This window comes from Rhodotorula toruloides (genome assembly GCF_000320785.1).
Source record: "Rhodotorula toruloides NP11 unplaced genomic scaffold Scaffold6, whole genome shotgun sequence".
Taxonomy (NCBI): domain Eukaryota; kingdom Fungi; phylum Basidiomycota; class Microbotryomycetes; order Sporidiobolales; family Sporidiobolaceae; genus Rhodotorula; species Rhodotorula toruloides.
The window spans coordinates 100,382-119,675 of record NW_015622966.1 but is presented as its reverse complement, the minus strand read 5'-3'; the positions used below and the strand labels follow the sequence as shown (position 1 = coordinate 119,675).

Sequence of the window (19,294 nt, the reverse complement as noted above, 5' to 3'; positions counted from 1 at the left end):
AAGAGAGCGAGAGAGGTCGAGTGCGGCGCTGCTTCGTCGCCACCCGATGAGAGCCAGGCCGAAAGAACCCTGTTCTCCTGGCGAGCAGAGGGGACCGCTCCACATGCATGTCCGCCCGGCTAGAAGCAATCCAATCGAGGCTAGAAGGGATGCCCCTTCCGGGCAAATCGCACCGTGGTGAGGCACAAATGCCATTTGACATTTGCCCTTCGCCCGCTTCAGGCGAGGTCGCCGACGGAGATGCTCCTCTAGCGCCTTGACCAAAAGCGTCAGAAAGCGCCACGGCGGGCAGCAAGCGAGGGAAAAGCACCTGCGGCGAAAGGGCGCCGTCCTGGGAAGGTCGGCACCTGGACCAGTCGCCTCGACCTTGTCCTTCTGCGCGCGAGTATCGCGACGTCCTCCTCACCTATACATAGCCGTGTTGCGAGTGTGCTGTCTACGTCGACGAGCTCGAAGTGTCTGTCGCCTGGCCGCCGTCCTCGCCCGCATCCGACCTGCTGCCGCCCATCGTCACCAGGCGCCGCCGTCCTCTCCGCCGCCGCTTCCCCTTCTTACCGATGCTGAACCGCATGTCCTCCTTCGTTTGCTCAAAGCTTCGTTCGCTAGCCCCTCGACTAGCTCCATCGCCTCCGCCCGACCCGCTTCCTGCTTCGGCACCGCTCCTCGACGCTTTCCTCCGTTCGTCCCTTCGCGAGCGTCGGCGGGGCAACTCAAACTCAGCTGGAGGGAGCGAAGCGACCTTTTCCCGCACGGTCGCTGTCGAACCCGCGCCGCTCGCGCTCGACCGTGCGGCTCGCAACGACGCTATGGCGCGCCTGCGCTGCCTGCCCAAGGGGATCTTCCCGAGCAGATTCTCCCCGTCGTCGGCTTGTTGCTGCCCTTTCTTCCGCCGCGGGTGACCGCAGAACGTGAAGAGCCAGAAGCCCGTGCGCTTGTGGATGCGTCGGATGAGGACGACGACGCAGATGAGCGTCAAGGACTGGCAGAGGAGGAGGATGCCGGCGCCGATCCAGGTGTACTGCGCGCGTGAAGGTGGTTGAGGGGTAGTTAGCGATATTCGCAACGTCGGGGTGATCAGGGCTTTCCGGATGAGCGCCCGAGGAGGACTGGTCGAGGACTCACTGTCTGCAACTTGTCGAACGTCGTGTCGCAGTCGATGCCGAAAGCGCTGAAGATGCCGGGCACCTTCTTGCAAGCGCTCTTTACGTTGTCGATCTCGGCCAAGACGGACTGGAGGGTATCGTACAGCTTCTTCGCGCCAATTGCGCCTGCGCCGAGGAGGTAAATTGCGTAGCTGTTCATGCGAGGCGTCAGTACGTGCGTCGAGCGACTGTGAAGCGGAGTGCGCACAGCCAGAGGAGGATCTGGATCTCAAAGAGCGCGCCTATGATGCCTGCGATTCCGGCGCCGAAACAAGCGAGCGAGGCGTAGAAGGCCGCCTTGACGAGGGTGATCCAGTTGCCTGCGATCTCAAGCATGCCATTGTCAGGTCCAGGAACTGGCGAGCGACTCAGAGGAGAACGCTGAACGCACCGAGGGGTCCATGGAGGATCTGGTAAACGAGGAAGTTCTCGAAGCAGGACTTGAGGAGAGGGAAGACGACGTAGCGCAAAGCCCAGCAGATTGCAAAGTATTCTGAGGCGAGAAGGAGCGACTGGAGAACGACCCAGCCCTTGATCGTGCACACCCATGTGTAGAGCTGGGGCGGCAGACAGAGGCACTGCTCGGTTTGTGCGATCAGCCGGTCCGCGTAGTCGAACGTTGAGACGGAGTACGCACCATGCCGGGCTGCTCAGCAGACTGGGACTGAGGAACTGAGGTGAGAGCGAGGAGGAGATGCCGCCGGATTCTCCGCGGACACACGCCCTCTCCTGTTGTCTCGCCGTCAAGCTCGTCAAATCCTCCAGGCCATCCTTACGACTAGCATGGCAGTCGCAAGGCAGCGCAGGGTGTGCGGCGCGAGAGGGCGACAATTGCGCTGGATGAAGACGCGAGCGGACGCGGACAAGCGGACTGAGCGGGGCGAGCGCGCGAGGACGGCTGAGCGTGACGAGAGAGACGTTGTGAGCCAGATTGTGCGGTCCAAAGTCCAGCTTGAGCCGAGCGGGTGAATAGAGCGTGGTCAAGGAGGGTCGCGAGGAAGAGAACAGTGCTCGTGCTCGTCCACCTCGCTCCAAGCTGCCAGACCGCGCTGTGATTGCTGCTATCGTCAGAAACAGAGTATCTAGCGACGCGCTCAGCCCTTACCGCCTCTTCCCTCACCGCCAGCTCGCCTCTCATCGCTCGAGACGGCGCTCGACTTCGGCGGCCGGATACCCAGCGAGCGCGGGACTGTGGCCCCTGTGGGGGCATCGGCGGGCTCAGACGAGTCGCGGTCAGCTGGACGAGGCACGGCGAGCGATCGCATGAGCTGGACGAGACGGAGGGAGATCAGATGGTGCGGGTCGGGAGGAGGAGAAGGATGTCAGCCCCACTTCGACGCGGCGCGCCAGGACAGACGATCAGGGCCTCGTGCAGCGCTGAGTAATCTGCCCGTCGAACGGCAGGTCGTGCGCGACAAACGCCGACGATGCCGCTGCCTCCGCCCTCTCGAATCGCTTCCGCTGCACTTTCCTCGCCCGGCACTGCTTCCGCCGACTGGTCGGGACTCGCCACAGGTCACGACGGCACTGCTTGAGCCTGCACCGTCGGCAGAATCGCTTACCGCCGCGTTTCACGAGTTCTACGGTCCCCCTCCGCCCCGCCGCGCTCCCGCTTTGGCATCTTCCGCTCCTCAGTCTAGCCCTCTTCCAGACGCCGATACAACGCAGGTGGGACCCCAGATGCTGGCCCCACAACCTCCGCAAGTCGACCCGACTGTTCTCTGCCGGAGTCCGGGATCCGCTCGCGTCTCCTCGACGCTCTCGTCGCTCGCTCCCTCCTCTTCTCTGCTCTATCGCTCTCGCTTGGCACTGCTATCCTGGGAACACCGCCATGGCTTGGGGAATCCTCGAAGACAAACACTACCCGAACGGCGACGTGGTGCGTTCACCTCGCTCTATGTCCCCACTTGGCTTCGCATCCGAGTCGCGCGTTCTGACATTTCGTTGCGACAGCCCGGTACCGCTCTCCTCGACGACAAGAAGGCGACCAACTACGACCAGAATGTTGTCGAGGCCCTCAAGAAGGGAACGGGGCGTTCGTCTCACGTCGTCCTCGTCCCTCAGCCGTCAGACGACCCGAACGACCCGCTCAACTGGCCGGCATGGCTGCGCGAGGCCAACTTCTGGGTCTTGACGTTCGTCGCGGGTATCGTCGGAGGTGTCGGACCCGCACTCGCACCGTGAGTTTCGCCCGCGGCTGCTTCCTGAATTCCGGCATCCTCGCTGACGCTTCCGCTCACGTTCGCAGCGGCTATGCACTCCTCGCTGAGCAGTGGAAGATCACTGTCAACGCCGTCGCCGCCACAAACGGGTGCGTTGACCGCCTTCCACATTTTCGCGCACCCAGCTGACCTCGTTTCCACCGTGCAGTGACCTTGTCATCGCGCTCGGCTGTATCATGATCATCATCCCGCCCTTCGCCGCCAAGATTGGTCGACGACCGGTCTATCTCGCTGGCGGACTCTGTCTGTTCCTCTGCTCGATCTGGTCGGCCGTCTCGAAGAACCTCACCAGCTTCAAGTGGTCCCGCGTCTTCCAAGGCTTCGGCATGGCCGCATTCGAGGCGCTTGTCGTCTCTACGATCGCCGACACTTACTTTGTCCACCAGCGGTGCGTCTCGCTCTAGGTCGAGGTCGACGAGGGACGTCGTCGCTGACGCTCCGTGTGCTCGCAGCGGCGTTCGCTCGGCTATCTGGGGCTTCTCTATCCTGGCAGGCATCAACTTGACGCCCATCATCAACGGTGAGCGTTCGAACGAGCAATCCTCACCTCAACCTTCCTAACTGACCTCGCTGCGCGCTCCCGCAGGCTACGTTATCTCGAACCCCTCCCTCGGCTACCGCTGGGCCTTCTGGCTTCTCGCCATCGTCCTCGGCATCGGCTTCCTCGGCATCGTCTTCTTCTGCCCCGAGACCGCCTACGACCGCGATGCGGTCTTTGCCATCGACGAGCACGGCATCGCCGACGCCGCCGCAGTCAACGCCGCTACCGACGAGCTCGAGAAGTCGTCTAATGGCGAGGACAAGCCCATCGGACAGGTTGAGCACCTCGAGAACGGCTCGTCCGTCTCGTCGCGCCAGCAGATCAGCTACAAGCCCCGCAAAACGTACCTCCAGAGTGTGTTGACGTCTTTCACCGTACAGTCTACCTATCGCTGACGTCTCTGCGAGCAGTCCTGTCTCCCGTGTCGTATTGGGGCCGCGTGAACGTCTTCAAGCTCATCCTTCGCCCTTTCCCCTTCTTCCTCTCGCCCGTCGTCTGGCTCGGCTTCTTCGTCTACGGCCTTACGACAGTATGGTTAGTTGTACTCTCGATCTGTAGCTCGATAATCTTCGGCGCGCCACCGTACCACTTCGACGCAACCCAGACCGGCCTCACCTCCATCGGCCCGCTCGTCGGATCCATCCCTGCGACTATCATCGCCGGGCCGCTGTGCGACTACATCGCGACGTGGATGGCACGCGCGAACGGCGGCACCTTTGAGCCCGAGTTCCGCCTCACCCTGATCTTCCCCTCCTTCCTCCTCGAGTTCTTCGGCTTCATTGGCTGGGCGGTTATTACCCAGAAGAATGAGGGAGGCGCCAACATTCACTGGATCGGTCCCGTCATGAGTGAGTCGCATACTTCGCCAAGACCGTCGAACTACCCGCTGACAGCCTCCTCCTCTCTCCCTCGACCTCCTACTCGCCTTCCCGTGCTTCCTCCTTCTTCTTACGAAGTGTACACGCTCATTAACATTGGTCAGAGCGTGTTGAGTACGGCTATTATCGCCTACTTGATTGACTGCCACCGTGGGCACACCGGTGCGTAGCGACGACGTTCTTCGGGGGGACAACGCGCGGCTTACACTCGTTCCCTTCAGCTGAGGCTATCGCGGTGATCAACCTTAGCAAGAATTTGATTCTGTGCGTGTCCTACGATGCAGCCGAACGCGAACTCGGCTGACTGACGCTCTCTCCCTCTTGCCGTACTCTTCCGTCGCCTTCTCCGCCTCCCCGTCCCCTCCGTGTCCCTTCTCCCCTGCAGCTACGGCTTCACCCAGTTCGCTATCGACATGATCCTCAAGCTCGGCATCCCCCAGACGATGTACATGCTTTCAGGCTTGCTCGCCCTCTCGCTCGCTCCCGTAAGTCTCGCTTCTTCCTCCGCTTTCCAGCCGACTGGGCTGACACTTCTCCTCCACAAAGACGATCCCGATGTGGTTCTACGGCAAGCGCGTCAGGAGCTGGATCGCCCGGCACGACAGGCTTTTCCTCATCGACAAGTAAGCGAGGAGGAGAAGGTCGGTCTGTCATGTCATTCGGAGGTATCTGCTGGGTCTGTATTGCTCAAACAAGGTGTTGCAACGTCTCTCGTGATTCGATGGATCGAAGGAGTGCGTGCCGTGAGAGTCTGCTCCTCCTGCGAGAGCCCTTCGCGAGGTTGGCTTCCTTCCCTTCACCACCTCTTCGCTGCCCGGCTTGCTGTTGCCACAGTCGCTTCTTCGACTCTTTCTCTCCCGGGTACTGCCCTCCTCCAGCCCGCAAACGCGCTTCTCTCGCCGCTTCACCTCCTCATCAGCTTCAACCCTCGACTCGCGCCAACATGGCCCACATCGAGCGCCAGGTCGACGAGATCATCGCGGCGATGCTAGAGCAACAACGTGCGAAGGCCGAGAGCGCGTCCGTACGTCCTGACGGCCTCCTTCAGCTTCTTCCTGAGTCCCGAAAGTTGACCTCGCGTGCGGGAGCAGAAGCCACCGCGGGACAGGAGCGTCGCGTCCAAGTGCGCTGTGTGTACGAAGGACGCCGTCTCGCGGTGCTCGAAGTGTAGGGTCGTCTGGTTCTGCGGGCCAGAGTGCGCAAAGTTGGTGCGTTCGCGCATGGCCTTCTCGCACCGACAGACATTCGCTGATGCGCAAGTCAATTCACAGCTATGGCCCTCGCACAAGGCTTTGTGCGGCGCCGACCCCGACTACTTCCACGTCGCGCCGCTGTCGAAACGCGAGTGCCGCGACCTCGAGACCGTCCTAGACGGACCCATCTACCAGTGTGGCGAGGAGCTGTTCGAGCAGATACCTATAACGCTCCGACAGGCCATGACGCTGCAGTACTTCCAAGGCTTCGAGGACATCGAGGAGGATTTGAGCACTTGGGCCGTGAGTTCTGATCGCTTCGCAACGAGCAGACGCGATCCGGTCGGCGCAGAACTGATTGTGGCTCACACAGGACGTCAAGCGACTGCTGCAGAGCCCGGCGCCGACCACTACCACTCGTGCGCCGTATGAGCGAGACCCGCGGCACACCCTCATCGCCTTGGCCCGAACTCAACTCGACACGCTGTACATGCGACAAGGCGGAGTAACGGATCCACGGAGTAGCGAGCCATGGCAACTAGCACACAACATGGTCGAGGAGGTCATGCATGCGCACGACGAATTCGAGGAGGATCTGGCGGATCTCCAGGTCAATCGCCCTTTCAACCACTTCCTCCGCCAACTCCTCATCTTCATCACTATGCTCTCGCACTTTGTCAAGGCACCCAAGGAAGACATCAATGTCTACCTCGGTCACATGCGGACCGCGCTGGACCGCACCCGAGAAGCTTGAGGAGACGGATTGCCCGCCTTTCGTAAAGGCTCAGATTCGGAGCGACTTTCTGAGGATGCAGGAGGACGAGTTCCACCCGGACAGGATGCGCGAGAGGCGCGGCGGGCGGTAGCGGGTCTCCTCGAGCAATTCGAAGGCCTGTTCATGCGACGAGCGCGGAGAGAGTGCGAGAGACGCTGTTCTCTCGACGAACCGTCCTGTCCCACGCTTCAAGGAGCTCTGCATGAAATGCCTGCGTGCGATTGCTAACGTTACAAGGTATCACGATGCCTTGCGCTACACTCCTCCGCTTCTTCCGCCTCATGATTGCCGCTGGACGATCTTGTTGATTCGGATGCACTCTGTGCGGAGGCGCTATGAGTGTATGAGCGAGAAGGATGGGAAGGAGAGAGCGAAATGCACCGATTTCCGTATGGGTCGGGTCGAAGGGCAGCTGGCAGAAGTACCCTCGCTTCTGGAGGTGCGCAAAGACCTGCCGTAAGGAGTTTCGAGGTGCAGGAGATCGTAGAGAGTCGAAAGAAGCGCAGGGAGGGGAGGATGAGTCGAAGAAGGCGGAACGCGGAGGAGAAGAGCGAGGTCAGCGCCGTTAACAACACCTCGGATTGATTTCGGCCACGCACCTTGGTCACCTCCTGCGCCACCTGTATGCACTCCCGCCCTCGCGCACCCTCGCCGCCTACACGGCAGACTTCGATCTAGAGTGCGTCACCGTTCGGAAGGGTCAGCGAAGGCAGAGTCGCGACACGAACAGTACGAAGCGCACCGGCGTCTCTCCCTTTACTCGCTCGACGATGTGGTAGGTCGCATTCGGCGCTTGTTGCAGCAGCGAGTCGATGGGCGCCGAGTCGGAGGGAGAGAGGTCCGTTGAGGGGATGCGGGGGTCAGCCATGCGAGGAGTGGGTTCGTTGGCGCGGGTCGTGTGGGCGAGCTTGTGTGCGAGTAGGAACGACAGCTTGGGAGGCGAGTCTGAGCTAGTTCGAGCTGGTTAGCGATGGTCGAGGAGGAAGAGTGAGGAGGAGGTTGGCGAAGTACACCTCATCGCGCCGCGTCTTGTTGGCTAGGGCTCGCGTCTAAAGGCTCCGGAACTGCTGCAGGAGTCACCAAAGCCGTCAACCGTCCACCGTTCGCTGTCGCTACCGAATCTCACCTCTTCATCACTTCCGGCATCGACTACTCTCACGGCGGACTGGGGGATCTAGCGGTGCGCTCGAGTAATCCGCTACACCTGCTAGAAGCACGCCGTGACGAAGGCAGTCGTCCCTACCAGCTGACACCGCCGTAATCGCCGTGAGTCTGGGCTGAACACCGTCAACTCCCCTTTCCTCCGCTCTCTCGCTGATATTCGCCCCTGAGCAGATGTCTCCAAGCGCAAGCACCTCAAAACAAGTCTGCGGCGTCTGCGAGAAGGAGGCCAAGTCGCGCTGCGGAGGTTGCAAGCGAATTCCTTTCTGCAGCGCGGAATGTCAAGAGCTCGTGGGTCGTCTCACAGATTTGCGCTGCTCTCCTGTCAACCCACACCTATCTCTTCTCAGATCTGGTCGACGCACAAAGCGCTGTGTAAGTCAGACCCCGACATCTTCCACCCGCCGCCGCTTACCGCCCGCGAACTTGGTGACTTGTGGCCTCTCATCAATCAGCTCCGAACGACGCAGCGGTCCGCGCAGCCTTCAACACTTATGCAGGAGGCTCGCAAGTACTATGGCCGCGGGTTCAGCGAGGAGGTGCGTCGAGTCGAGATAGGCGCTGTCCCGGACTCGACGGGCATTGACCTGGGACTCGTCTCTGCCGCTTGCAGACGCTCGGCGCAATCTTGACGACCCCTGCACCTCCCGAGACGAGCGACAGCTCGATATGGGGTCAGCGCGAGCACCTCCTCCGGCTCGCTCGCGAAGTCCTCGACGCGGCTTACGTGGAGTCGACCGGCGGACACCGTGACCATCTCAATGACCCTCGCCAGAGGAACCCATGGCAAGAGTTCCAGCCTGTCCTCCTCGAATGCGCCGCCTCGCTCCAGACCGACCCGCGCGACAAGAAGCGTTCACCGGCCGAGGTCTCGCTCCAGATGATGCGGCTGTTCAACTCATTCCTCCGACAGGCGATCATGTACATCAACTTGCAGATGGACGTCATCCAGGAGCATGACGAGCGAAAGGGACCTGAGCTGTTGTTGACGACGATTGCGGCGGGGAGAAGGCTCAAGAAGGTATTCGAGGAGGACGTCCTCCAGAAGCCTGGGACGCCAATGGCTGTGCCGCTCATCATAGGCATGCTCGTCGAGAAGTTGACGGCAAACTTTGAGGCGCTCGAGCAACATATCGCTCGTTAGACAACCGGCGTCCAGGTTCGTCGGAGGCGCCTTGCATTGCACCATCTCGATCAAATCCAGCTGCGTTGCGCGCCTTGCAGAAATCTAAGGGTGTTTGGGCTAGTTCAAACGATCGGGCGGACCTCAAGGAAGAGGGCCTCATATGCGGCTTCAGCGCTCCAACGAACGAGTGACATTCTGGAGCGTGATCTGCTGGGCAGCCCTGACCTTTCACGGGCTGTCAAGGACGGCTTGCGCAAACTGGACGAAAGGTGGTTGAAGCGGGGTTTGTTGCGCGCCATTCGATACGAATCGTAGTCTCACTCCGCAATCTATGCCGTCTACGCCTCGATATCGAACGCCATGATGTCTGCGCAAGCACTACATGTCAGTGGCACTCCTCAGGCACTTGCAACATGCCTCGCAAGAGAAGAGCTGGACGAGAGCGACAGGACGCACCAGTCTTGTAAGGCTCCGGCAACTTCTTAAACTCCTCGTGCGCAGGGTGCGGTGCATACGCCTTCAGCGCCTCCTCCGACTCGAGCTCGGCGTAGAGCACTGTCGCCACCTCTCGTCAGCAGAGGAAGGAGGAAGGGAAGAGGAAAGGAAGGAGGAGACGCACTCGCTTCCCAGCCTTGACTGCGCGCCTTGGTCAACGGCATAGGCGGCCCAACCTCGACCTTCGTCAAGCCCGGGATCACGCCTGTCCCACGCGATACCACGTTCCGTCAATCCTCATCCTCGTCGTCGAGGGAGGAAGGGAGGGACGAACCAACCATCCCCTTTGCCTTCTCCCTCAGCTGGTCCACGAAATTGGCGGGTTGCTGGCCGTTGAATTTCCAGAAGACGGTGTGGTGGATTGTCATGGCGAGGCGGGTGGGATGCAGGGTGAGGACTGGCGAGGGGTGTGAGGAGGGCGAGCTGGAGGGCTGTGGACAGATGGGCGGGTCAACGAAGCATCTAGGACGAGAATGCGAGCGACTCACGAGCTGTGCAGGGCGCCGAACGAGCAGGACGAAGCGGAGTTCACGACCGGAAGTCAGCGACCGCGGTCCAACGAGCAGCAAGCACCGCGTCGCGCGAGGTGCGCTAGCAGCTCACGAGCTAGAGCGAGACTCACGAGAAGCTACGAGCAGCAAGAACGAGCGAGTGAAGCGATGTGGACGAGAGCGAAGAGTGCGGAGCGGAAGTCGAGGAGGGGGTGGGGGTGCGGCGAGACTGCGGCGAACGCGTGCGGAATTCTCTCGCGACGATGAAGAGGACAGGTGAGTAGGAGAGCGATAGCCGCGACGGACGAAGCAGTGGAAGAGGAGGACGAAGCGGAGAAAATTGCGAAGAGAAAGTCACCCTCGCTCCTCTCCGTCGACGCAAGGCGAACGACGACGAGCTCGAGAATGTCAAAAGCAAAACAAAGTTACAACCCCCTCCTCATCGGCGGAAGGGACACTACCATTCACAGGGCACAAACAAGCGTTCTCCTTCTCGGTCGATATCGGATCGCCTAGTTCTCGGCAACGATGATCGACGCCATTCCCATCCCGCTGCCGATGCACATGGACGTGCAGATGATGCGTGCGCCAGAGCGCTTGGATTCGGCGAGAGCGGTGGCGATCTGGCGCGCGCCGGCTGTCGAGCGAGCGGAGCGAGCGAGTCAGCATCATCCGAGGGGAGAAAGGGAAGGAGAGGGAAAGGGGAGGGGGACGCACTGCAGCCGAGCGGGTGGCCCATCGCAATTGCGCCGCCGTTCGGGTTGACCTTTGAGCGGTCGAGTCCGATGTGCTCGATCGACATGACCGCCTGGGAGGCGAAAGCTGTGTGCGGACCATACCGTCGTCAATCTCTGGCGTCTCATTTACCAGACCAGAGTGGACGAGAAAGACGGTCGCGCGCGCGGACTCACCCTCGTTCAACTCGTACAAGTCGACCTCATCCTTCGTGATTCCCGCCTTCTCGAGCACCTTGGGGATCGCAAACGCCGGACCGATACCCATGAGCTTGGGCTCGACGCCGGTGATGGCCGCGCAGGCGAACTTGGCGAGGATCGGGAGGCCAAGTTCTTTTGCCTTGGAGCGGCGGGTGAGGAGGACTGCCGCGGCGCCGTCCGAGACCTGCGAGGCGGCGGCAAAGAGACAAACAAGTCAATCACGGTGCGGCGGAAGCGAGAAGGCGAGCGCGAACGCACCTGCGAGGCGTTTCCGGCGTGGGTGCTGCCCGTCTTTGAGAACACGGGCTTGAGCTTGCTCAGCGACTCCTTCGTGACGCCCTCACGAATCCCATCGTCCTGCGAGACGGTAATCTCCTTCTCCTCCTCCGTCTTCGGGTCCGTCCACTTGACCTTGACCGGCACAATCTCGTCCTTGAACTTGCCGGCCTTTTGGGCGGCAGCGGCGCGGCGGAACGACTCGGCCGCGAACTCGTCCTGAGCCTCGCGCGAGACCTTGTACTCGGTCGCGACGTTCTCGCCTGCGTGTCAGAGCGGGTGAGCTCTTCGGACGGAAAGAGAAGGAAAGGAAGCGGAACGCACTGGTGATGCCCATGGGGAGCAAGCAGTCGGCAGCCTGCTCGCACTCGAGGATGTCGTCCGACATCTGCCAGAGAGGGCGTCCCTCCGTCAGCAATCTCTCTCTGGCTAGGACACGAACTCGCTGTCGCGCACCTTCTCCGGCATGGCGCCCGCTCCGTAGCCCTGGGTCATGCTCTCGACGCCGGCGCCGATTCCGACGTCGATCTGGCCCGAGGCGATCATGAGGGCGATGTGGTTGACCGCGACGAGGCCAGACGAGCACTGGCGGTTGACGGTCGCGATGGACGAGGTCGTAGGGAAACCGGCTGCGGGCACGGCGAGACTGTCAGTCGATTTGTCTCGTCGAGGTGGACAATGGGAAGCAGCGCCCTCCTTCAGAAGAGCAAGGAGGACGGCCGCAACGAGTTCGCCGGACGAGACAGCGAGGACGCACCTGCAAGCTGGGCCATGCGGGCGACGGTGGCTCCTCCGCCGGCAGGGAGGACATTTCCAACCTGGATCTCCTCGACGAGCTCCTTCTTGATCCCGGCGCGGTCGACAGCCGCCTCAAAGACGGCCTTGAGGAGGTCCTCGGGACAGGCGTCCTTGAGCCCGCCCTTCTTTGCGCGGGTGATGGGTGTGCGCACGGCCGAGACGATGACTACGTCGTCGTCGTTCTGCTGGGTCAGGGCGGCCTTGCCGCGCGGCGTGAGGTGGCTGACGAGTCCCGAGAGGCGCTCCTTTGCGGCAGAGATGGTCGAGCTGCGTGGCGACAGCGCGGGGCGGGGGTAAGCGATGGCTGCGAGTCCAGTGAGCGTGTCAGACTTGCCTCATTGTGGATGGATAGCGCTGGATGGGTGAGGGTGAGGGTGAGAGAGAGCGAGAGAAGGGCGCGCGAGGGGACGGACGACGTGAGCAACTCGGCAACGGCGAACTCGAGTGGACCGGCGCAGACAGGGGGGATTTCAAAGATGACAAAAGAAGGACCCGCAACGGCGACCACCCCGAACAACCGGAGCAGTCGTAAAGCGAATCTTGCCCGCGAGAGGCGGGAGGACGGAGAGTGGCTCGTGAAGCTGTCAAGCGGGTACTGACACCGTACCGCGGACTCAAGGACGCGTCAGAAGCAGCTGAAGCGAGACCCAGCGCAATAGCAGTCGAAGAGAGCAAGTTGATAGGGGCTTTGGACGCTGGAAGCAGAGCGACTTCGACCGTGGACCAGGTTCAGCGGATTCAGGGCGCGCGATGGATGACCGCAGAACGTGCGAAAACGATACACAGGCAGCCGTACGAGATGCGCGCGAGAGGACCGCAAGAAGACGGGTTCTGTAGCGACTGCAAAGCGAAGTAGCGCCCCCGTCCCGCTCAAGCACGACTGAGTCAGGAGCCACTCGCTTCAAGTGCGATGCAGTCCATCTTCTCCAGCAGCCGCAAGTGCAGCAGACGCCTGATTGTCGAGAGAGACGGCAACCGAGGAGGGTCGACGCCGAAGAAGGTCCCCTCGTGCCCGCCCCCAACCTCCGATAGCGTCCGCTCAGTCACCACCTAGCTCCTTACACCCGTCTCGTCCTGTCCCGTGTCCACCGCATCTACCCGACGAGCGCGATCCAGCGATCTTGACCCTCGACTTGCGAGGTGATGAAGCGGCACGGCGACGGCTAAACAAGCAGTGGGGAGCTGCGAGCAAGCCATGTAGCGCCGCAGAGGTCCCAGCTGTCTCGAGCAATCGATCCAGCAACCTCGGGCTGAGCACGCGGTGAATCGTCGCCTCTCGATCCGCGACCCCCTCTCGCTCGTCCTCCTTCACCTCCTTCATCATCCCTTCGACGCTCGTATGTCGCCTGCACCACCCACACCGCACCCAGCTTCACTCGAAGAACACGCTCCATTGCTGAACTCGCACAACTCGGAGGAAGAAGGGATGGTTCGCTCCGACTCTCTGTCGCACACTCCGTCGGCACTTGAGGTGGTGGGAAGGAACTCGGCTAGCGGGCTTGGGGCGGTTGCGACGCAGCTGGGACTGGTGGTTTCAACTGCGGCGCTGTGGAGGGTGTTGTACACGCATCCTGCTGGTTCGTCTCGTCTCGTCCCCTTCGCTTCGCTTAGTCAGTCGTCGGAACTGACAACTTCGCTTGGGCCAAGCAGGACTCTTCACCTACCACCCTTCCTTCCAGTCCCTCGCAGTCCTCGGCTTCCTCGAAGGTCCGTCTCCTCTCCTCCCCTCCATCCTCGCTCCGCTCACTCTCGCACGAACGGAACGGGCAGGCATCCTCCTTCTCCAGCCCCAACCTCCAAACGCAGCCTACAAGCGTAAAGGACTGCAACTGCACCAGGTCGTGCAGTATACCAGCGGCGTCGCGATCGTAGCGGGCGCGGCGTTCATCGTGTACAACAAAGTCGCGCACGGAGGTGCGTTGCCCTCCTCTTCCTGCACGAGGCTGAAGCTGATGAGATGAGGTCGGCAGCGAAACACTTCACGACGTGGCACGCCAAGTCCGGATTGCTTGTCCGTCCTCCTTCCCCTCCTCCATCTTCTTCCTGCTCGAGCTAAACCCTCTCACACGCAGACTCTCATCCTCATCGCCCTTCAACTCACATTCGGTGCCGTCATGGTATACACGCCCCTCCAGCGCCTCATCTTCAAAAGCGAGGAGCGCGCAAAGAAAGTCTGGAAATACCACCGGTTTCGTCTCCTCTCCTCCCCTCTCCCTTCTTCCGCGCTGACAAGCGATGAGTGGCGCAGGATGAGCGGCTATCTCACACTCTTCTTCCTCATCCTCACCCCGCTCCTCGCACTCGTGTCGGATTGGGTGACGCAGAACTCGTCGAAAGCGGAGAGGTGGGTGATTGGAGTTGGGTTGGGCGTTGCGGGATTGGGGGCGTTCGGGAGGGTGCAGTGCGTCGTGTTTTCTTTTGCTCTTGATCGCGAATGGACGAGGCTGACGGATTGAGCGGGCAGGACGAGCAAGCTTGGTCTCAAGACTCGCTAATCCGCCCAAGCTGCACATGCCATGTTCTCCTCCCCCTACGTCTGCACATACTACCTCTCTCTTCTTGTTGGAATCACGATAAGTCAATTTGGATACAGCACTCGTACACCACGAGTCTACAACTTGGCCTCCTTCCCGCTCGTCAAGTCCATCCCGAGCGTCTCCTCCAACTCCCTGATCGCCTCCTTCGACTTGCCATGCTTCACACCTATTGCTCCTCATCAGCCTCACCCAGGAAAGCGAGGTAGAGGAAGTGTACGCACGGATAGTTTTGATTCCCAGCTTTTTGGCGGCGGCGAGGTTGTGCCCGATGTCGTCGAGGAAGACGGTCTCGTGCGCTTCGACGCCGAGGATGTCGAGTGCGAGTCGGAAGGACTTGGGATCGGGTTTCCTGCGCGCCTCCTATCAGCCCTCTCCTTCGAGAGGAGAGGGAGAGGAAAGAGAACGCACCGCAACCCCTCGACGCAGCTCTCGATATACGCATCAAACAATCCCTTCATCATCTCGCTCGCCGTACCCTTCGCTTCTCCCTCTCCTCCTTGCGCGACTTCCTTTAGCGCTGCGCGAAGCTCGGAAGTCGAGATCGGTCGGTAGGGAGTTGTCGAGATGTGCCGCGTTGGAGTGGTGCCCGCTGGGGCAAAGTTGTTGGTCAAGGCGGCAACTTTGTAGCGTTGTGAGGCTGCGTGAGGTTCGGGTTCAGCGGGAGGAAGAGGACAGGAAGGGAGGGATTCGCACCTCGAAGCCGGTTGATCGCTTCTACGACGACAGGATCGGGCTCCGTCGCGGGGTCCATCATCAAGCCCCATAGCTGGATGACCGGATCGTCAGTTGGCGGGCGAGGACGAGGAAGAGCGACAACTTACTTCTTTTCCATCTATCTGCACCTTCTGCGGTAGCGGCGGGCATTCTGCGGGAATGAAACCGGTCATCCAGCGAGCCAGGACCACAAAGAGCTCAAGAAGGACGCACCTATCCCCGCCCGCTTGCAATAAACCCTGTACGCCCTGTTATTCGTCTCGACATCCCCAAGTCTCGCGCCAAATTCGCGGTAGAACTCGTCCTGTCCCATCTCGCCCCGCTCGAATCGCTGAAAAGGTCCGTCGTCACCCATCGCCTGCCCAACAGTCCGTCAACGCGGAGGTCAGGAGGAGAGAAGAAGTGGGGAACGAACGGTGATTGCTGCGTTGATCCAGTGCTTCGGGAGGTTCCATAGCTTCTCTGCCCGACTGATAGCCTCCACGGGAGAGCCTACGACCACTCCACCGCTGCGCCACGAGCGAAAACCGAGGTCAGCGAGACGAAGTTGGTCGGGGAGCGTCGAGCCGATGAAGCCGGGAGAGTTGGGAGACGAGCGCAGGAGCGAGCGAGCGTAGCGTGTGAGAGAGCGCACATGTCGAATATAACGGCTCTGTAAGGCATCGCAGCGAAAGAAGCGGAGAGCGACGAAGCGAGACGAGGGTAAGAGAGAGAGAGGCAAGACGAGGACAACACTAGCAAAGACAGCTTCAAGTCCGGTATGCAATAGCATTGCATGTTGAAGACGACCAGTGGAGACGCCTGCACTAAATCCTCGACTGTCCCGCACCGCTTCCTCCCCTCCTCATCGACCCCGACCCGCCCAAAGGCTTGCTCGGATCAAACAGCTGCGTCGACTTGGGCGGCGGCCGTCGGATGTCGGGCATGTTCATCAGGTCGTCGGCGAAGGGCTGGTTTGGGACGTGCGGGAGACCGGGGTGTGCCGGCGGAGGACCGTTCGCGGCGTGAGATGGCCAGGACGGGTAAGCGGACGTGGGCGGTCCTTGCGGCGGGTAATAAGGCTGAGGCGGTGGAGGCGGAGGGGCGATTATCGTGCGGCTGGACGGCTGCTGGCCGAGCGCAGGGTACTCGCCCGGGTTGGCGAACGAAGGCATCCCTGCGCCCAAAGGATGCGAGACCTGGCCGGCCGCGGCGTTCCATGCGCCTGGTACGGGTGGAGGTGGTACGGGAGGGTAAGCCGGAGGATGCGCGGAGGCGGGCGCAGCGGCAGCGGCGAACGAGAGCGGGGGTCGCTGAGTCGCGGATTGGGACGAGTAAGTCGAGGGAGGAGGCGGCGGCGGCAGAGGCTGACTGCTCTTGACGTGCGACGGCGACGTCGACGCCGCAGGAGCTGTCCGTTCAGGCGGAGGTCGAGTCGCAACCCAAGCCGGCTTCGGCGGCAAACTCGGATGCAACACCGTCTTGCCCTTTGCGCCCTCGTCCCCCTCCGTCGCAGCCGGCCGCTCTCCAACAATAGTCGGCTGCCGATCCCTCCTCCTCCCCTCGGACGCAGGCGTACTCGCACCGGTTCTCGACGACCCCTCCTCGCTCCTCCCGCCGAGACTCGTCTCGGGACTCGCGTCCTCCGCATTACTCGGGCTCCGGCGCGACGCGGCGTCTTCGCTCACTGGCGCGGAAGAGACAGCCGAGACGCTCCCGATCGAATGGGTCGTCGACTGGCTCAATCGCCGGAGACTGGGCGGTCCGCTGCTTCCCGCCGTCGCACCTCGCGTACCCCTCGACGCGCTCGAAGCGAGCGATAGCGACGAGCCAGACCGCAAACTCGCTCCTCCCGTCGAGACGACCGACGAGAACGGTGTAGGCGGACCAACGACCGACCCGCCAGGCGTGACGACCGCTCCTTCGGGGAAGCGCATGAGGTAGCCCGAGTCGTTCGAGGTGGTCGCGGGTGGTGTTTGCTGTAGAGGTTGAGAGAGGGCGGAAAGGTAGAACGACTGCGGAGGGAAGGAACCGCCGGACGAGCTGGAGAGAGCGGGGGAGGGGAGACCGCGCGACCAGGCTGACGGCGGCTGCTGAGGGGGTGGAGGATGGGGAAGCCCGTCGCCGTAGATAGACTGCTGTGCAGCGTACGCAGGATTGGCGGGAGGATAGCCGTAAGGAGCTGGCGGAGGCGGAGGAGGCGGGATCTGCGCCGCAGGTCCGGGCTGGGCGTATCCTGGTCGACCGCCGTAGGTGTACTCTGGCTGAGGTTGGCCGTACGTCCAAGTCCCTGTCGCGGGGTCGAAACTTGGCGCTGACGGTCGGAGGGAGGGTGCACCGCCGTAAGGTCCGCTCGGCACCTGGAAGGAGGGCGGAGGCTGATAGTACCCAAGGTATCCCGACCGTATGCTCAAGCTCGACTCGCTGGCGATAGATGGCGGCGGTCGCGAGCCCGAGACCGACAGCGCCGCACTACTGCGCGAGAACGTCGAACCCGCCGAAGACGGCCGGGTGATCCCGACTCCAAGCAACTGTACTGACGCCGAGTCCTCGCCCGCAACAGACGACGCTGCACTGATGCTCGCGATCGTCGAGCGGTCCGCCTCGGGGGCGTTGAAGATGCGATCTCGCGCTTCTTTGTACGCCGCCTCGCGCTCCTCGAGAGTCAAGTCTCGTCGACCCTTCCCTTTCGCATTCGTTCCGCCACTCGCGCTCGACCCTCCATCTTCCTCGCCGACGACGGAGGACGAAGCCGAAGACGCGGTGCGGGACGCGTTCGCACGAGGCAGGATCTTGAAGACTGGCAGAGGGGCGGGAGTCGGTGGTGCAGAGGAGGAGGACGCGGCGGTTATCGAGTCGGTGGCGGAAGGAGCGGGAGAGGCGGGGCGAGCCGAGCCGTTATTGGGGGTAGCGACAACGGGAGTTGCTGGAGAGGCTGAAGGTACGGGGTCGGGTGCGGGGACGTAGGAAGCGAGCTTGTGAGGCGGACTGCGAGTGAAGAGCGTCAGTGGAACAGTTCTTCTGAGAGAGCGACTTCCCGTGGACGCACATAGTGGTCGCTTCTCCCTTGACCAGCACAACGACTCCTTGCGGCTGTCCCGTCGCAGGGTTGATTATGCCCGCGTTCCACATCGTCGGCGGTGCAGCTTCGACCTCGCGAGTGATGCCGAACATGTCGGCGAGTCGGTGGATGAGCAGGCGCTGGTAGGAGTTGAGGCCGGGCTGGAAGTGCGGAGGGGCGAGGGGGAGGCGGGTGACGCTGAGAGCTTGAGTGTCAGCATTCGAGTAGTGTACAAGAGAGCATGGAGGTGATACGCACGAAGAGTTGGCCACGAAGCGCTCCATCTCGACTTCCGCCCGCAGTAAAAGCAGGCGATCCCGAGGATTTTGCAGGCCGTCACGCAGCACCTTGTCGAGCGGCGGTTGCTCGTCGTCCCCTGCATCCAGTTCGTCTGTCGATGGAGCGTCCGTTGCTACGCTGAGCGAGAGTTTCGCTGCGTGCCGAGCGACCTCATCGACGCCATTCCGCTCCGCAGGCTCCGGCGCCTCTTTCTCCGCACCGGCCGAGACAGACGGTCTTCGGAGTAGAGCGATTTTGCGAGGTGCGGGCGAGGCGAGTACTGGTGTAGGTGAGGGTTTCGAAGATGAGGACGAGGGAGTCGAGGTCGAGGTGCTGGCGACGGGTACAGGGTTCGGAGTCGTCGAAGGCGGGCTCAGTGGATGTGGTAGAGACTGTACCTCGCTTCCGCCTGTACTCCCCGTCCGCACAGTGCCCGCATCGCCCGCTGACACCTCATCTGCCTCGCCTGGGAGACCCGACCCATTCACTCCCGCATCCACCGCGAGCAGACCGTCCGAGAGGCTAGTCGAGCCAATCAACTGCTGCTGATCCGCCTCGCCCAGTCCTGCTGCAACCATCGTGCGTCGACAGCCGTCCTCGCTGGCGACTGCCGATGGAATCGAAGAAGGGGCTCTGGCGAGACGCAGAGCGAGCTTTAGTGTAAGCCGCTCAGCAGTGGTACTCAGCAGAC

The 19,294-nt window shown here is 61.9% G+C and overlaps 10 protein-coding genes across 10 annotated transcripts; 4 read left to right on the top strand and 6 right to left on the bottom strand.

Annotated features, from left to right (window-relative positions):
• Window positions 1–436: 436 nt before the first annotated feature.
• On the bottom strand, window positions 437–1,782 carry RHTO_07124 (uncharacterized protein; the record flags this gene model as incomplete). The annotated part of the gene is made up of 5 exons (XM_016420782.1): window positions 437–1,018; window positions 1,123–1,294; window positions 1,351–1,462; window positions 1,534–1,720; window positions 1,780–1,782. The coding sequence occupies 5 exons, from the start codon at window positions 1,780–1,782 to the stop codon at window positions 437–439; spliced, it is 1,056 nt and encodes a 351-aa protein (XP_016274509.1).
• A 1,191-nt stretch (window positions 1,783–2,973) lies between these two features.
• Window positions 2,974–5,410, top strand: RHTO_07123 (cycloheximide resistance protein, Mfs transporter; the record flags this gene model as incomplete). The annotated part of the gene is made up of 11 exons (XM_016420781.1): window positions 2,974–3,021; window positions 3,096–3,322; window positions 3,391–3,453; window positions 3,513–3,752; window positions 3,817–3,884; window positions 3,951–4,259; window positions 4,316–4,753; window positions 4,862–4,945; window positions 5,005–5,047; window positions 5,169–5,268; window positions 5,330–5,410. The coding sequence occupies 11 exons, from the start codon at window positions 2,974–2,976 to the stop codon at window positions 5,408–5,410; spliced, it is 1,701 nt and encodes a 566-aa protein (XP_016274508.1).
• A 316-nt stretch (window positions 5,411–5,726) lies between these two features.
• On the top strand, window positions 5,727–6,730 carry RHTO_07122 (zinc finger, MYND-type domain protein; the record flags this gene model as incomplete). The annotated part of the gene is made up of 4 exons (XM_016420780.1): window positions 5,727–5,807; window positions 5,875–5,991; window positions 6,055–6,279; window positions 6,350–6,730. 4 exons carry the CDS (start codon window positions 5,727–5,729, stop codon window positions 6,728–6,730), a joined length of 804 nt encoding a protein of 267 aa, XP_016274507.1.
• Window positions 6,731–7,030: 300 nt separating this feature from the next.
• On the bottom strand, window positions 7,031–7,619 carry RHTO_07121 (uncharacterized protein; the record flags this gene model as incomplete). Its single annotated transcript, XM_016420779.1, has 4 exons — window positions 7,031–7,071; window positions 7,133–7,202; window positions 7,351–7,425; window positions 7,494–7,619. 4 exons carry the CDS (start codon window positions 7,617–7,619, stop codon window positions 7,031–7,033), a joined length of 312 nt encoding a protein of 103 aa, XP_016274506.1.
• Window positions 7,620–8,086: 467 nt separating this feature from the next.
• Window positions 8,087–9,056, top strand: RHTO_07120 (zinc finger, MYND-type protein; the record flags this gene model as incomplete). The annotated part of the gene is made up of 3 exons (XM_016420778.1): window positions 8,087–8,203; window positions 8,263–8,451; window positions 8,526–9,056. 3 exons carry the CDS (start codon window positions 8,087–8,089, stop codon window positions 9,054–9,056), a joined length of 837 nt encoding a protein of 278 aa, XP_016274505.1.
• A 320-nt stretch (window positions 9,057–9,376) lies between these two features.
• RHTO_07119 (stress responsive alpha beta barrel domain protein) lies at window positions 9,377–9,901 on the bottom strand (the record flags this gene model as incomplete). The annotated part of the gene is made up of 4 exons (XM_016420777.1): window positions 9,377–9,405; window positions 9,495–9,593; window positions 9,658–9,738; window positions 9,808–9,901. 4 exons carry the CDS (start codon window positions 9,899–9,901, stop codon window positions 9,377–9,379), a joined length of 303 nt encoding a protein of 100 aa, XP_016274504.1.
• Window positions 9,902–10,536: 635 nt separating this feature from the next.
• Window positions 10,537–12,372, bottom strand: RHTO_07118 (3-ketoacyl-coA thiolase peroxisomal A precursor; the record flags this gene model as incomplete). Its single annotated transcript, XM_016420776.1, has 8 exons — window positions 10,537–10,661; window positions 10,742–10,846; window positions 10,936–11,143; window positions 11,218–11,498; window positions 11,560–11,623; window positions 11,692–11,864; window positions 11,993–12,300; window positions 12,368–12,372. 8 exons carry the CDS (start codon window positions 12,370–12,372, stop codon window positions 10,537–10,539), a joined length of 1,269 nt encoding a protein of 422 aa, XP_016274503.1.
• A 1,087-nt stretch (window positions 12,373–13,459) lies between these two features.
• Window positions 13,460–14,528, top strand: RHTO_07117 (cytochrome b561; the record flags this gene model as incomplete). The annotated part of the gene is made up of 7 exons (XM_016420775.1): window positions 13,460–13,610; window positions 13,684–13,740; window positions 13,804–13,947; window positions 14,004–14,044; window positions 14,106–14,221; window positions 14,282–14,434; window positions 14,498–14,528. 7 exons carry the CDS (start codon window positions 13,460–13,462, stop codon window positions 14,526–14,528), a joined length of 693 nt encoding a protein of 230 aa, XP_016274502.1.
• Window positions 14,529–14,644: 116 nt separating this feature from the next.
• Window positions 14,645–15,947, bottom strand: RHTO_07116 (Haloacid dehalogenase-like hydrolase; the record flags this gene model as incomplete). Its single annotated transcript, XM_016420774.1, has 8 exons — window positions 14,645–14,736; window positions 14,792–14,919; window positions 14,979–15,207; window positions 15,264–15,336; window positions 15,392–15,435; window positions 15,498–15,642; window positions 15,700–15,793; window positions 15,919–15,947. The coding sequence occupies 8 exons, from the start codon at window positions 15,945–15,947 to the stop codon at window positions 14,645–14,647; spliced, it is 834 nt and encodes a 277-aa protein (XP_016274501.1).
• Window positions 15,948–16,090: 143 nt separating this feature from the next.
• On the bottom strand, window positions 16,091–19,181 carry RHTO_07115 (R3H domain containing protein; the record flags this gene model as incomplete). The annotated part of the gene is made up of 3 exons (XM_016420773.1): window positions 16,091–18,251; window positions 18,313–18,522; window positions 18,583–19,181. 3 exons carry the CDS (start codon window positions 19,179–19,181, stop codon window positions 16,091–16,093), a joined length of 2,970 nt encoding a protein of 989 aa, XP_016274500.1.
• Window positions 19,182–19,294: the final 113 nt, after the last annotated feature.